Source organism: Odontesthes bonariensis, chromosome 1 (genome assembly GCF_027942865.1).
Source record: "Odontesthes bonariensis isolate fOdoBon6 chromosome 1, fOdoBon6.hap1, whole genome shotgun sequence".
In the NCBI taxonomy this organism is placed as follows: domain Eukaryota; kingdom Metazoa; phylum Chordata; class Actinopteri; order Atheriniformes; family Atherinopsidae; genus Odontesthes; species Odontesthes bonariensis.
In genome coordinates, this window is record NC_134506.1 from 13,108,505 (window position 1) to 13,125,215 (window position 16,711).

Here is a 16,711-nt window from a genome sequence, read left to right on the forward strand (position 1 = left end):
CAGATAATATTCACATTATGTGTGAAAAAAAATCAAACTTTCTTAATTTAAACAACAGAATTAAATCAAATTATTAATAAAATGTGATCATGTAATTTCTATTTGATGCCACTAAAGTTGCTGAATTTAACTATTGATTTTTTGCTTTGTCAAACATGAGGATTAGATTAATAGGCAGATTATTTTGAAAGGTTAAGGAGATAAGGACGGTGTCTTCATAAGTACTGACTTTCAAAGTGTTAGAAATGACCAGACTTGATGTCGACTGGTGCAAAAATCTGAAATGGTATTATTTTTTCTTAAAGCCCGTGCCACTCAAACACGCAAACACATTCATTCACACCAGATGACGTGGAGCTCTGTTCATGCCTGAGAAGCAGACTGCGACACAGCATCCAACTCCCTCCCACCCTCTGTGTTTCTGCAGTCCTCTCCCGTCCCACTCTTCCACCTCCTCATGTAGCCCTCCCTGACTGCTCATCAATAAGCTGTATTAGCCCATCCCTAATCATATTGCGAGAGACAGAGAGTAGGGCAGCCAGACTTTGAGTGCATCATCCCTGTGTGTGTTTGCGTGTGAGCAGTTGGTGAGGGAGGAGCGGAGGGGTGTATCCTAGCAGGGAGATTTTCCCTGTTGTAGTAACCAACCGCACGCCGACTGCCAGCCATTACTTCACTGCAGCAGCAATCAGCCCCTCTGTACTTAGTGAGTCAGACACACTAACCTGTCTGTCTCCTCCTCTTTTCGCTCTCTCTCTGCATATTCAGCAGAGCTGCCCTCCTCTCCTCCTCATCACTTTGCCACTCCTGCGGCATTGCTCTTTGCTTGAAAGGGACATTGGCCTGCTCCTCAGCCCCTGATTCTGCATGACTGTCACAAAGGTAAGACCGCTTTGGATCTGGGAACAACTTTCACAGATGAATTTGACTCAGGCTTGCATGGGAGAACTGCAAAGATTACTTCAAGCCTTATTCACACGTGTGCGTTTTTGTCAGAGGATGAGAGAAGATGAGTTTTTGAGTAGTGGTAAAGTTCCTGTGCAGAGCCACGTTATAAGGATGTAGCTGCCTGAGCTTGTGTGCTCACGCATTACTGATGCAGTCTTATGTGTAGCAGAATCACTTATGTGGTCAACTCTGCTGTCCAACATACTATAGACTAATAACATTTGATTTTAGGCATTAGGAAGCAATTATTTTATCTATGTTGGAACTGTTTAAACTTTATTTAAAAATACTTCATATTTAACAATACATTTACATATCAGACCTGAAGAAGATAAAGCTGGTGCTGTGATCTTGTAAAGCTCATCACACATGTGGACTCTTGTAGCACTGATGATAATGTTTCACTGGTTGGGTAGTTGAAGGTGTCTGATTCATTTCTTTCATTGAGAATGTGTAACTTATAGTTGGGCCAATGCTACTTCGGTGTGCATGAGGAAAAGCCTGTTTCCTAAAGCGCTACTGTAACCTCAACAAACAGTTCTGTACAACGCAAATTACCAGAATGATTACTGTTAACATATTGAAATCTTTCCTTGAAATTCCTCAAAAAAAACATAATTTGAGAGATGTGTGCTTTAGTCATATGCTTTTACTGTTTACTGTTGCTTGGACCTAATTTTTACAGTTCTTTTGGGGAAAAAAAGCATCTGTCTAGTGAATAAAGATTAAAGTAAATGCAACACACTGATCAAACAGTCACATTATTGGGTGTCAACTCAAGTCACATTAGATCTTAAAAGGTTCCCACAAAGCAAACCACTAATTTAAACTATGAAGACGTTTTTCCGTTAACATTAGGGCCATGGTTTGGGTCAGGCACATATCAACTTGGTGGATTTTAGGGTGCATCGCCTGGGGATAGGTAAAAGTCACTGTTTTCGCCTCTCAAGCGACAACAACAAATGTGTTTGTATTTGTGTGTATTAGTGGTCTCATGTGTTGGTGATCGCGGTCTGTGCTTAACATGCAAAAGCCAAGTGAATCCTCTTAATCAATTAACAGGGGGGGGGAGAGGAGGAGATGCACAGAGAGGAAACTGGCACACCCTCTCTCATGTAGAGAATTAACCTGGACCAAAATAGATGGCCTACTGTAGACAAGGGACAATGGCCTGTTTTCTATATTTAAGGTCACACACCTGCAATTTCCCCCCAAAATTTCTGTTGATGAAGAATGATTAGACTTATATTTCCAGGCTGCAATCTCTGACTCAAATTTAGAGACAGCAAAGTACATTTTTCCTGCCTGCGAGATGATGTGTGGGAGGTATGTGTACTGCTCCGTGGGTGGAAGATCTCCACTATGAGAGCTAAAAGAGGAAAAGGTCAGGTGCTCATGTGTTGGCGATGAGCCACAGCCCATATGTGACTGCAGACAAGGCAAAAAGACACTGGAGAGAATTTTCTTTTTTTAATTCAGCCATGTTAGAGTATTACCTTTTGTTTGCATTTTAATTCCTACTTTAGATTGGGAAAATTAGGCAAGTAGAAGGATGGGAGTGGAACCTTTGACATCTTTGTTTAAAAATGGGTATGAAAGCACATTATCGAGTGGTATCTTAAAGATTATGGGTGTGTGAGAGAAAGAAAGGAGGGATAGTCAAGGGGGTTGGTTTCATTGCTCTGCCTGCCAACAGCAGAAAAGTCACCTTGGGAGAGATGCGGGGCACAAGCCTTGATGCTGACCAGGCTAAACAGCCTTCTTCCCTTCAGCACAGAGACACAGAGTGACGATATTTTAGGGATAAAGGCCCTGCAGTGCCTCCTTATAATCAGATCAAGCTTGATTTGTAATGTCTGGTCTAACCTCTTATCATTGCCAGTGTAGATTTGTAATGCAGGCTTTGCAGCTGTATTATCCATTATGCCCAGCACACTTGCTACGTGCCATGTTCAGCTCATCTATACAATGCGATGATCACTCACACACTATTTGCTACATGGACCAGTCACTGTAGGGAATAATGACAGAAAGCTATTGATTGCATTCTGAACACCACAGCTGCATTAGACGGCAACTGAGATTTCTGAAAATCCAATCTCCCTCTAGAAAAAAAATACAAGAAACGTCACAAGCTAGGTTTTCTCTCTTGTAACCAGGTTCTGGTTTGTCAACCCAACTTTACATTTGATATCAATACCACAAAATGTAGTGAATGCAAAATCTTTCTTTTTTTATTCTTGATCTAATAAAACATTAGACAAAGTGTTTTTTAAGCCCATCTGTTTGTATTAGTTGGATGAATTACATGACTGTTAACAAGCATTTAGCTTCAAAGCCAACCTGTAAGCAGCCTCAGCATTTATGCCAGAGACGTAGAAAATAGTGTGACTTCTGAGGTGCATCGAATGTGCCATGCTTGTATATAACATTGCTACATAGCTGTATCTCTCTTGCATGAGCAAGTGCCAGGACATCTGCACCACATTTGATACCACAGAAATCTGCATCCAACAATATAAGTGTGATAGGGACTAAATCGGTTACTATGCTGATATATACTAAACTTCAATCTATTGATTGTGAATTTACTGTATGTTGCCTTTGCAAAGCATGGTTGTTATGACCATCTAGGTACCAGATGTGTCACAAGTCTCAAAATGGCTCAGTTTTAAGAATAATATTTGAAACCTTGCCTTTAGCACTAAACCTCGTAATGAGAGAACAGAAAAAGGCAAAAATTCATGATGGTCTATCCATCCACCATCCATTTTTCTATACCCTTTGAATGCAATTCAGGAAGCCTAACCCGGCTGCCATTGGGCGAGAGGCAGGGTACATCCTGAACTGGTTGACAGTCCATCACAATTCCACACAGAGGAAAATAACAACGCCCACTTAGTATAGAATCAGTATTTAACCTAACATGCATGTTACCCATGCATTCACGGGAAGAACATGCAAAATCAACACAGAAAGAGACCAGCCAGGATTCAAACTCGGAACCCTCTCGCCGCGAGGCAACAGTGCTAACCACCACAGCACTATGCAGCCCAACATCCTCATCACAATTTAAATTGTACTCAAAAATATCTGATTCATTGAATAGTGTACAATGTAATGAATGAGTGGATGTTCAAAACAGAGCATTGGGGCATGAATGTGGTTCTGCTCTTGGTTGGGTTAGTCCTGTTGTTGGTCCTTTTGCTCTGCTCTGTTGTGGAAAAGGCAGAAGTCAAAGTGGATACAGATCTGCTTTGTGAAGGAAGTTAACTTGCGAACTGCAGCTATTGCCTGTTCTTACCGCTGCTTTTTAGTTCTTTATCCTCTTTGACGTTTTGTCTTCTTTGTCTAGAAAATTGATTGTTGTTAGCACATCAAGATAACTTTCAGCCAATCAGCATTCAACCTACTTTACCGGTCTCTGTGGGCTATGCACTGTTGGATTTTTGAAGGACTGTGCGCAAGTCCATCTACGTTCTTTGATATATAAAATCCTTTATTTTGTGCTGGATGAGATTGACTCAGCCTGACACATATGCAGCTAGTGTAAACGAGCCCTTTGTGTTTACAGCCTCAACATTACAACCATTGAAACATAAAGTGAATAACACTGATAATCTCATCAGAATGCAATGTTCTGCTCAGAAACATTTACCACCCACATAGACACTGTTACACATAAGACTAATCCCACCATAGCAATAGTGCTCCATTACAGTAGTGGCTTCCTACAATAGGACAGTGTGAGCCTACATGCTCATGCTCATAAAACAAGTGCTCAGACATAGCTCTAGGGCAGACTCCAAACTTCTCAGGACCTAGTCTGATCAAACATCTGAGAGATAAAACAATCTGATTCACCCAGGTCCCACATCACATCCTACAGCACCCAAAGCATCTGCTGACACTGTCCAGGTTCCAGACACTCAGAGTTGCATCCTCTTACCACAGCATCTTGCACACCTTCATTCCTTAATCAAAATCTCTAATAAAAGCTCAAAAAAAGAGTTTCTTTGCTTTGATTTGTCATGTTGTAAAATATTTTTTTCCCATTATCTATCAGCTTCAACAACCAATGGCTTGTAAAGAACAAATATCATTTTAATGCATAGTCAAAAAGATTTTTGTAAACGTGTACATCTATAACATATTAATCTTAAAACATTATTAATTAGACTAACTGGATTGAATATTGAAAGTAAACTGATGAGCATGTGGTAATGATAAAAGTAGCCAGTAAATAAATTTGTGAGCCCAGAGTCTCATATAGACATCTACTACATAACCTGAAGGAATCCTGTCAACTAAAAATGGTAAAAAAAAAAAAAAAAAGCTAATGTCATCAAGATATTTTGCTTTTTCACTGAGATAAATAGGTCAGCTGACAGAGAGAAAAGCTGCAATTCACTCTTCTCAAAAGAAATGCTGACACAGAAAATAGGTCATCGCAAGTTTACGTCCCTGGCCTCTTGATTTTAAAGATGGCCTTACTAGGTTAAGTCATCTGTAAGACAGGATTATAAACTCTTTAGCTTTTTCCAGCAGAACCTTCGGCCTACTGGCAATAATTTCTTTGGTTGTTGAGGTTTAGCCCATAAATTGCTACGTCATATCTTAATACTACAAACTAAAACTTGTAATATAATGTGTAAATTACCTTTGGTTGGCCCATCCCAAAATTACTGTAAATTTATCAACAGATTTCCTCTATGTGCAACACTATTAGTTGCTGCCTAAGTGCTTAGACACTGCTCATATGTTAGAAAGATTTAAATAAGGTGTTTGCAAATGACATTTATTCATTCTACAGGATTGTTGTTTTTGTGCAACACTGAGATACAACAAAAGGGATAATTATACAACCCAGGCTCCTGATTCAACATATGGTTTGCATGTTAGTCCAGTAGCCCTCCATGACACCCTATAAATATTCATCCCATCTTGACTCATTCATTATGTGTATTATGCCTTGTTGAAAAACACAGTGACAATCAATGGAACCATTTTTGACTTTTATCCCACGAGACAGAACGGGAGTTTTGCATTTTTAATTTATAAAATTAAACATTGTTTATACCCCTATTTGTTAGACATGGAAATATTTTTATTTGACAGCTATTCCGTGTAATTTGAATGAAGCCATACATTTTCAAGTAATCTATCTTGCAAATAAGCTATTTCACAGTTAATTCATTAGAGGTCGGAGTTAGGTTATTATTGCATGCAAATGCCGAGAAACTAAACTTTGGAGAATTTGAAGGAAATTGGAAGTTATAGGATGAATAGGCGAATATTTTTTCTCTGATGCTTTGTGCTGTGTACAGCATCCTCAGTGGTGTAACAGAAAACTGCCAGCACAGATAGCTCATCAAGGCATCCCATGAAATTATTGTTACTATATCTGGACATGCTGATCTCATCTGGTTTGTGATTATGTGTTTGTGTATGTGTTCATGGCCGTGTAGACATGGGTAGGAGAGCACAAATGTGACTTGGCAGACACATTATGTGTGGGTGGGTGGATAACTCCTTCATTTCAACCAAATAGCAGCAGAATGTTAAAGATCTCGTGATATCAACAAAAGAACAAATTCCCAAATCTGTGTATATGCTATTATTTGACCTAAAACTTTATCAATGTGCGTGCGTTTTTTTAATCAGCAGGGTTGTTCTTTTTTTTTTTTTCATTAAAGCTGGCAGGCTTCAGCTTCCAGATGTGCACCCTTACATGAAATAAGTAGGATACATAAAGTACAGTAGAGCTGATCAGCACTTCATTTTGTTTCTTTAAAGGCCACTTCAGCACACAACAACACAGGGGACAATATAGGCTCACTTCAGCATAGATTGTCATCCAGAGTTACCTTCCCGTCATTTTTAGTTTTGATATCAGTCCTCTGGGCTTAAGGGAGAGGCATAATGACCACTGTGGGATTTCTATGACCCCTTCAGCGGACTGAGGTCACTCAGCCTTCAGTCTGCCAAATGACCCTCCAGCCAGAGACATTGGTCTGTAAAAGCACAGAAGGACTTAATTCTGATGCATATTCAATGCAATTTCTCAGCATTTAGTTCATTATCCGAATGTGCCCTGATGCATGATGGCAAAATGCTCGCGTAAAGTTGCACAGACCATTTTGGCTGTTTTGTTGATTAGAAAACTTCAATGTGCAAGACAACCACTTAAATGGTCCAGTTGTTTTTCATAGGATACCACAGAAAGAGCTGTGTGCCAGGGCTGGCGAAGGAGGAGGGAAGAAGGACAGAAGGATACTGATGTTACCAAGGCAGGGAGGGGGAGTGCTGACCTTTGGAGTACCCTTTTTTGTTCCTTTAGACACCAACAAAATTTCTCCCCAGATAACACTAAAAGGAGTCCATGTGGTGATAAATTATGTTTGTTCCCAGTGGACACAGAAGCACGCACTTACGTCTAAAACTGTTCGCACAAACACATACAGTAAATAACTCACTAGCAAAGGCTTTACATTAAACCTACTGACGTGGATCCAATATAATTCAAAGTAGCATTCCAGCTGTGTTCAGTGTGTTTGCAATTACATATCTGCAAACACCCCAATTATGAGGAGGCCCATGCTGCTCTGATGTCAGGCACACATATGTGGTTGGAAAGATGTCTGAAAGCCATTTTCAGAGTGTTTATGGTACAGCCTCTGCTGTTAACTGTAAGGATGTCAAGACTCTCATGACAGAAAACCATTCAACATTTCTCTCAAGAAAACTTGAAATCTTTTTCTCATTCTGTGTGTTTTTATTGTAATTTTACTTGTCCAATTGAAATAGAAAACAACACATTTGCGCACGCACAGACCCAAGCACATCCACGCTCAAACTGTCTGAATTCTTTACTCGGGGCACCTCACCCACCATAAATCTTAATAGAATCTGATTTAGAACACTGGCCATTTGTCAAGTTAAGTGTTTACCCGCACGCTCTCTCTCTCACACACACTAATGTAGACTGGCACAATAAACCAAGAGCTAAATCGCCAACCTGGCAACTCAAAACCTGCTATTCCTAGAATTGGAAAATTACCCAACAGTTTAGCAGATTAGGAATGCAAAAGTGGAATTAAGCTTTTTTTTGCTGTTTTTTTATTCAGACTTAATGGAGCAGATAAAGAAATTAAAGCAGGGGGAGAAAATTGTATGTGTGAAGAGATGAAAAGAGAGGGGGAAAAGGAGAATAGATGTGAGAAAGCCACAGAAAAGCATTTGCCACAGGAAGACATTCAGATCTCATGAGCTCATTGCCTGTCAGAAAGCTTCCTTACCCTGCTCAGTCTGTGTGACTGTAAAAACTGTACTTTTCAATTCAGTGAGAAAAAAAAAATCTCAAGTGCATTTCCAATGGTTGTGAAACTCTTCTTTCCTTGTCTCACTGCTGAAATCATTATCATACTGCAAACACATTCACACAGGACAGGCTGATAGAGTAGAATACCTTCTTGCCAAAACATGACTTGAATTTATTGTGGAAAATGCACATGGGAAAGCTTTTGTGTTGCTTTTGTTGGATTAAAGTGTTCATTTTTAAACTCTTCTTTGGGATGTTGCTGAAATGAAATAGTGGTAAATCATGTGAAATTGTTTCTAAAAAAATCCTCCAGAGAAAATGAAGCAACAAGAGAGATAACCATTAACTCAAGCATACATCCCGTTTATGTGTGTGTGTGTGTGTGTGTGTGTGTGCATGTGTGCTTGTATATGTGTTTGTGTTGTTGATTGAATCAGAACATAGGATGTACTTCCTGTTTGTGGGCTTGGGGGACAAAGCAAAAAAGTGCATCAAGACAGATGGGTGTCTGTCTGTGTGCTTGTGTGTAAGGGATGTGCAGGTGGTAAAAGATATTTGTACACTGAAAATACTGATTGTCTGGTACCTAACACTTGCATTAGTAAATTTCATATAACAGTATTTATGTACACAAGATGTTGACTTATATTGCGCCAAAATGGATTTTTTTTTCTACAGACCATACAGAAGGAGTTGCTTGTTGATTTGGAAATGGTGTCATCCTATAGTTCAATCGAATCTAATGACAGAACCCCGCACAAATTGCTGATGTCTCCAAAACTGTACAATTACTTCTTTTTAATAGCTTTTTTTCTCTACAGAGATGCAGCTTACATTTCAATTTGTCGTCACATCAACGTTCATCGTCTCGCTACACGTTTGGCACCGACTGATCTCCATGCTAACCTGTAAACTTTCATGCAACATAACAGAAGCTTAACTCTGTTAGCGTACACTATCCTTCCACATGTCTACATCCCTTCCACTCCTGAAACGTTATGGTTAAGAGTCAAAAACACACTGTTATGGTTTGCATCAACTTCCACATTTCACGGATTGTGATTCCTGTCATCTCATATTAACGTTGCCCTCCAGAAACAACAACCAGAGATACATTCCCATCTCACAATTTACAGCCCTGGGTTGTGACACTGCTTGAAAGATGATAAGAAATGACTTGTGTCTTTGCCCTCTCAATAAGTCTCAGGATGTAACATACTGCATGTATGTATTGTAAATTCATTCATTCATCAGCTATACCTGAAATGATATCCTTTTTTTTTTGACAGTCCACTCCATTAATTCTGCACACAGTGTTTCCTGTGGAAATGAATTTCATGCCAGGTGGCATACACCCTAAAACCGAAGGGGCAATGGATGGCACATTTGCAAAGTTAACTTGGTGCCACATCTGGTCTACAGTGGTCTCTTGGTACGCTCGTTAAATACTTAATTGAAAGGAATTAAAAGGGACTCTTATAGTTGTGGTGCTTGCATCATGTCAAAAGTAATTTTGCAACAACACAGAGGTCATGTTTCAGAGCTGCACAGTCCAGAGGCTGCAAAACACAAAGCATTGTTGTTTTCTTAAATTATGGATGGTTGGGCTCATATTTGTCATTGTCCTCGTGGTAAATTTGGCCAGCACAACTGTGGATGGCCAAATACCCCACATTATGTGGAGATAAAACCATCCCATGAGACGACTTTGTTCTTTGATTGCCTCATTATACTGTTAAGTGAAGAGGGGCACACCAAAGGGAATTATCTAGTTTTTTTTCATGTATGACCAGTCCGCAACAACTGTGCAGTGTCACTGCAAAGACAATCACGATGGTCCATTCTCTCACCCAAGCAGTAGCTGCCTTGTTTAGAAGCTTGATTAAGTGTCATTTTAAAATCACACATATAGCAGTGACGTGTTTCATCCATGCTTAACCAGTGTTAACTCACATTTAAGGTTTGTTCTCTCAACAGTGCGGATGCTTAATGTTTTATGATTTCTGATTACTCTCAGGTGGTGTGGTGGGTAGATATGATGCAATGCGATGTGTGATGGAGCACGTCTTTAAATAAGATACATGTATGTATTCTGCTCTGGTTATGGATGTGCTGATGAGCTGACTGCACATAAGAGAGCCATTAGTGGGGAGTGCAGTGCACATTCATGGAGGTTGATGCTACCACCCACTCCATCCCTCACAAACATCTGCATGTAAGTTCATCAGGGTCAAATTCCGCACTGTATTTTGCCCATGAGCACTGATCATTGTGTAAATATAGATAGGTATTAATCTCTGTCGCACAGAAAACTTCTGACTTTCTGTCACCTTCCTCAGATGCTTTCTTTCTTGCCTCATATGTCATTGATTCCCTTCCAGTCTTCATATTGGGCACAGTTTTAATAACCCCACTTCATTTGTACAACAGATAGAGATCCATGAATAGTATTGATATTTATTCAGTTTGTCACGGTGGGTCAAAAACTGATGAGCCCCTGAGGAGATCACACAAACATAAGTACATAAGCCTCTTATGGAGGCTGCAGTATATGGTGAAAGTGTCAGCTTTGAAGCACACATAAAGCCTCGTTTGTCAGCCTTTTGTTTGATGAGTTTTGCAAAAGTAATCTGGTTTAAAAAGCAAAACTTGAGATCCACCGACATTGACAGATACCAGCAATCTGGTGGTGTGATGCTAAAACAGATCACAGAGAAGCAGAAACATTGATTTGGTTTAGTCCTCCGTCAGTCTTTTTAAAACTGCTGCGATGCTTGTTTTCATATGTGAGGAATAAGGTGAGAGTATTTTTTCTGGCTGCAGCAGTATACCCTGGTGGTTTGTCAGGGTGCCCTGTGGACGGAATGGGATCAGGGACAGATTGTAAATGGAGCAATATGCCCTTCTGGTGAGCTCAGGAGAATATGCTTTTCACAGATCATAGAGATCGTGTGTCTGTTTATATCATCCTCAGACAAACAGAGTCAGACAAAAAGAGTTAGACCAACAGAGGCGTCAGTAGCTTTGCCAGAAGGAGAAGAAAATCATTTTGGCCTATATGTTTAAATAACATAGAGGATGTATGTCAAAAGTTATTTCAGCCTGAGCGTTAAATCTTCTATAGTGGAATATGTTGTTAACTGAGCTATGATCTGAGTTCTTCGTCCATATTTTTTCATCACTACTTAGAAATGTTGGAATAAATGTCGGCTGGCTCTTATTTTTGGAGAATTTCTTATTAGTTCCAGCTGTCTAAAAGAAGCAGTCCAACAATGGAGATGAGAAACAAAGAGACATTAGTATTCATACTGTTCCAGTTACATCAGACATAAAAACTGAATTCTCTGCTTGCTGCATAATTACGATCATTTATAAATTTCACAATAGTTCAATTTAACACTTTAATCAAACAATTTTAATATATAGATAAAACAGCTTACTAGATTAAAAAAAACTTTATTAAAGTATTTATGTGTGTACATTTCTTGGCATGCATTCATCCAATCTATTTGATACTTGACCGTTGTATTGAAGTTGTAGTATAATGTGAATAAGCAGCTACCAGTTTTGACTAAAATGTGTTTTCTGTTATGCTTTCAGCAAAATGGGTGACAATTAGTCCTGTGAGATTCTGTAGATCCAGATTATAATAGATGATGAATTTTTCCAAGACTTGTAGAGTCACAGTTACAAGTGAAATCATCTTGCGGTGCTACAAACATCAACTGCTATGACATCCAATATCAAGAACTGAGACATTTTTATTGAAAGAAGAGCAATGACATAGGATTTCATTCAAAGTCAAAAAGCTTTCATCGACCCATTAAAAACAAGTACATTTAGAACAGGAACTGCACTGATATTGATAAAGAGAAGGCACTGCAAATTGATGTCTGATGAGTTTTAAGGAGTTTTTGCTGGCTTTTTTATGGAAAGGTTCCATACATTCTGTGGACACCAAATGTCAACATACATTATGCGTTTTCCTTGTGTTATTGTTTAAAGAAGCTACAAGTGTCTTCACTACGAGGGCTGACTGCAGCTGAAAGGATTTGCAGGGTCTATGCTGATGTGCCGGTCATTTATTTATATAGATTTTTGGTGGAAAGAGATGAAGGGGAGCGACACATGTTCAAAATATACAATTGAATAAGGGGGGGGTAAAGAGGAGGAAGCATGGTAATGAGTATGAGTATGGTGTGAGTTTATGTTAGAGGTTTCTTCCCTTGTCTTTTCAGTGCATTCATCTACAACAAAATGAATGATGTGACCAAATCACAGCAGAGTGAGTCTTCAGTTTTGTAACAAAACTTTTTTAATGCTACACATCCCTTATACGAGTCCACAGCCTCTCATTTATACTGCATCTATGAAGCTAAACATTTAGCCTCTGTTATTACCTGGCTTGTAAGGGCTCAGGGGCGTGTTAGCGGCAGATTGACTTCAAATCCCTGTTACATCTCTATACTTTCACACATGACATGTCAGTCCCAGCTTAATAGGCATATATGAAAGAGCCCGTAGTTTCCCTCCATCGTAAATCAGATCTTTGTCCTTGTTGCCTTGTATCTTTTCCAAAGCAGAGCAAAGCTGAAGGACAACAACAGCACCAGCACAGGCAAGAGCTGCCCACAGCTCAGATTGTTCGACATATTTATGAGACTGCACTCAAGTGGTAGCAAAACACTATAACATGTCAACGTTAGAGATGTAAGCCACCAACGGAAAGCTTACAGAGTTCTATGTTCAGCCCTTCGTGCAGTTGGTGTGAATGCTCCCATCTGTTAACGTCGGAGCTAAAAACAAAATCACGACATTCCACACATGCCATGCTCCCAAAGTGAAACCAGTATTAGCTTTTGTTTTCAATTTTGGTTGAGTTATTGGCAGTCCTGTTTTTTGAGTTTGGGCTTCATTAGCTTAGTTTACAGGGTTTACAGAGTTCAGGGACGAGGCCCGAATGCGACAGCCCACAAAATGGCTGGTCTAAGGCTTTTCATCTATTCAGTTTGTTGTAGCCGATGCTCTCTTCTATGTGAGATTAGAACTACTTTTGTATTAAACTTTCATTGAACTGTTGCTGCTTCCAGTTATTTTTATTCTGATGTTCTTTTTTTAAATCATTGTAGATTTAAGGACTGTAACAGTGCACCTATATAGAAATACAACCTAACTAGTCAATACGATAAAGAAAATGTCGCATAGAGATGATGTTATATCCACCACATCTTTGATCCATTTGACAGATTGGATGTCAAGCCCATTCAAAACACAGTAACACAAAACTATGATACACAGAAACAAGAATACAACATAGATAATTAAGTGAGCTAAATTATGACACTGAAAATGAGCAAATTCAGCTGGGAGTGGATAGAGACCAATAGAGTCTCTATTGTAGAATATCATCCCAAATTAAATATTTGCCTCCACGGAGGATAGTGAAATTAGGTCTGACTTTACATCTGGTTTTAAACTGGGACACATAAGCCTGCTGTAGCTGTAGAAGTACATTTGGCTTACAGGCAAAGGATGGATCAATGCAACGCTCCGGAATGATATGCATTAGTTTAGTAGATATCCCGCACATCGCCAGCTACTGAACACTGTCCTGCCATGTTGGCTTCATCGTCTTATATATGTTTTATGATGAACTTTCCATAAAGAACCATAAAGAAAGATCAGTCACTGTATATGGAAGAGGGGTGGATACGGAATGACAGTAATGTTCATATTATAGCCCTGTATTCCCTGGATGAGCTCATCAACACATTGGCTTCTTTGAATTAGGTCAAATTCAAAACACATTAACCTTCACCCACATATGGCAATGCTGTCATTTCAAATATGGCTTCACAAACTCACACAGAGATGCAAATGCGATTGCTTCTGCCTGTTTCTGTATTTCTGCACATGCACAGCCCTGCCTTATGGAAATGTCTGGAGTTTCCTCTCCCACCCCCACTTTAAAGCTGACAAAGATGCCAGATTGGCCCGTTCGTGTCAACAAGGTTGGTCCAATTTTGTGTCCTGCCCATGTTCATAGCTGTTATGAGCCTGTCTTTCATTCGGCTGAAGAAACAACAAAAGCACATTTTTCTGCTGCTCCAACATTCTTAATGGAGTTACAAAGAAGCTCTGTTTTGTTACGTTCTCTTTTACACTATTATATTTATTTGTGTCCTCCCCACTGATTACAAAATTTCCCTAAATCACTTCATGGAGCCTTTTATTACTCCATTGTCCTACCTTCCATGTATATCGACCACTTCATTAAGTCTAGCGGAAACACAAATAGGTTACAAAGAACTGACCTTGTGCACTGACGGGATGTTGGCATTTATGATGTTCCTGTAGAAGGACATTGGTTATCTCATTGTCCTGGATAACTAAATCAGGCAAAGAGCTCTGTGAGAAGCCGGCCTCCCTTCAGAATGTGTAACAGTCCACAACAGCCATGCTCCCAAAAGGAACGGCTCCTTCATACCTCCAGGCTATGGTCAAGCCCTACACCCCCGCCCGACCACTTCGCTCTGCGGCCACCAGTCGCCTGGCTGCCCCGTCACTCAGGGGTCCCTGCGCACGATCGACACGGTCACGGCTTTTCTCTGTTCTGGCACCCCGAAGGTGGAACGATCTCCCGACTGATATCAGGACAGCTGAGTCGCTGCTCATCTTTCGCCGCAGGCTGAAACCCATCTCTTCAGGAAACACTACCCTGATCCGCCCTCTTAGGACATCACCTGCTCCGTCCTAGTTCCTTACGCACTTATTGTTTCCTCCACCACTGGCACCCTCGATATTTTCATTACCCCCTACCCGAACCAGGGTTTGAATCCCATTCCCGCTTTTCTTACCTCTTTTATTTCTTCCCCTACCCGAACCAGGGTTTGCATCCCATTCCTGCTTTTCTTACCTCTTTTATTTCTTCCTCTACCCGAACCAGGGTTTGCATCCCATTCCTGCTTTTCTTACCTCTTTTATTTCTTCCTCTACCCGAACCAGGGTTTGCATCCCATTCCTGCTTTTCTTACCTCTTTTATTTCTTCCTCTACCCGAACCAGGGTTTGCATCCCCACCCCGCTGTGACTGGTGTGCAGTTGGTGAGAGGCTGAGGTATCTGACTTATCGCACTTACTCTAGCACTAGTTTTGCTCTTAGCTGTTTGGTATTGGAAGGAAATGCACTTATGATTTCTTGTGACCTGAAGTTCTTTTGCCTACCGATGTTGAACGCACTTATTGTAAGTCGCTTTGGTTAAAAGCGTCTGTAAAATGACCGTAATGTAATGTAATGTAATGTGACACAAAAAGTGTTACAATAAAGACTCGCAGTGTTTGATGCTGGCTGTTGTTTCGTGTAGGGCAACCTTCACATGGCATGATGGCGAGCTCCATTCATACAGTTTTGAATCAAATTTTTATACCGCACTTTAACCATGTATTTTTCTCTGTCTTAACCACAACCTCTAATTTCTTAAAGTAACACTCGAGAATTTGGCAATTTTTTTGCTCTTTGTCTCCCCCTACAGTCAAACAATCTATATAAGATTATTTCATACTGTTTACAGTACATGCACAAACTTTGCAAATTTGTCCTAACTTGTCTATCAACTGCCAAAGCTCTAACTAAAAGGCAGACAAACATTGCTTGATATGCTTTCCTACATTAAACTTTGCTTTATTTTGATTTAAAACTTGGGAACATTATTTGTCGTCTTCTTCTTTGTGTCTTCAAGCATTATAACAAAAATTTTAGAAGATCTTGTTTCTAGGGATGCAAATGATTGTTGCCAAGATAATTCAGACACTTACTGTCTGGAATAGATCAGTCCTTGGGGTGGTAGATGTTGTGGCACTTGTCTGTCTAAGTTGTCTGTCCCTCAAATCCTCTGAAGACAGAGGTAGAGATATCACAAGATTGTTCAGCCCGTCTAGTTGCTGACATGGTGTAGCAGGTTCCCCTGGCACGTTTAGACTCTGTGGTTCTGGACTTCAAAGCTTTATGCCTCAACCAGTTTGGATGAAAAAGCAGCTTTTTTCTCAGCTTTGCAAAATGAATGAATAATAAATGCACTGTACACTTTGCACGAAACAAAATCAGATTTGACAATAGTCAGTTGTTTCCCTCTTTCAGTGGATTTGGATTGGCTTTGTTTATGAAATATGCATTACTGTTTTAATGAACAGTATTTGGTTAAGTTTGGCTTTTTAACACAGCAGATATTTGAAAGTAAATTCAGCCACCAATAATTTTGGTTTTCCTGCTGTGGCATATTGCCAAAATCTCTTTAATGGCAAAGGGCTAATATTAAAGTACCGAATGCAGAGATTTTGCATTTAACAGTGTCACACCCCCATGTGTTGCCTTGCATCCATTGCACCTTATGGGTGGTTGTCCCATATGGCAGGTCAACCCTGCCCCAAGGATCTGGCTCCAGGA

General features: G+C 40.0%; 1 protein-coding gene across 2 annotated transcripts in view; it reads left to right on the plus strand.

Annotated features, from left to right (window-relative positions):
* Positions 1 to 529: 529 nt before the first annotated feature.
* The window catches only part of coro2ba (coronin, actin binding protein, 2Ba), a 43,607-nt gene continuing 27,425 nt past the window's right edge, over positions 530 to 16,711 (plus strand). For both annotated transcript variants that reach the window (XM_075473524.1, XM_075473609.1), the window contains exon 1: positions 530 to 882. In XM_075473524.1, coding sequence (XP_075329639.1) covers positions 868 to 882 — 15 coding nt within the window. In that variant the 5' untranslated portion in view covers positions 530 to 867. The remainder of the gene's footprint in view (positions 883 to 16,711) is intronic.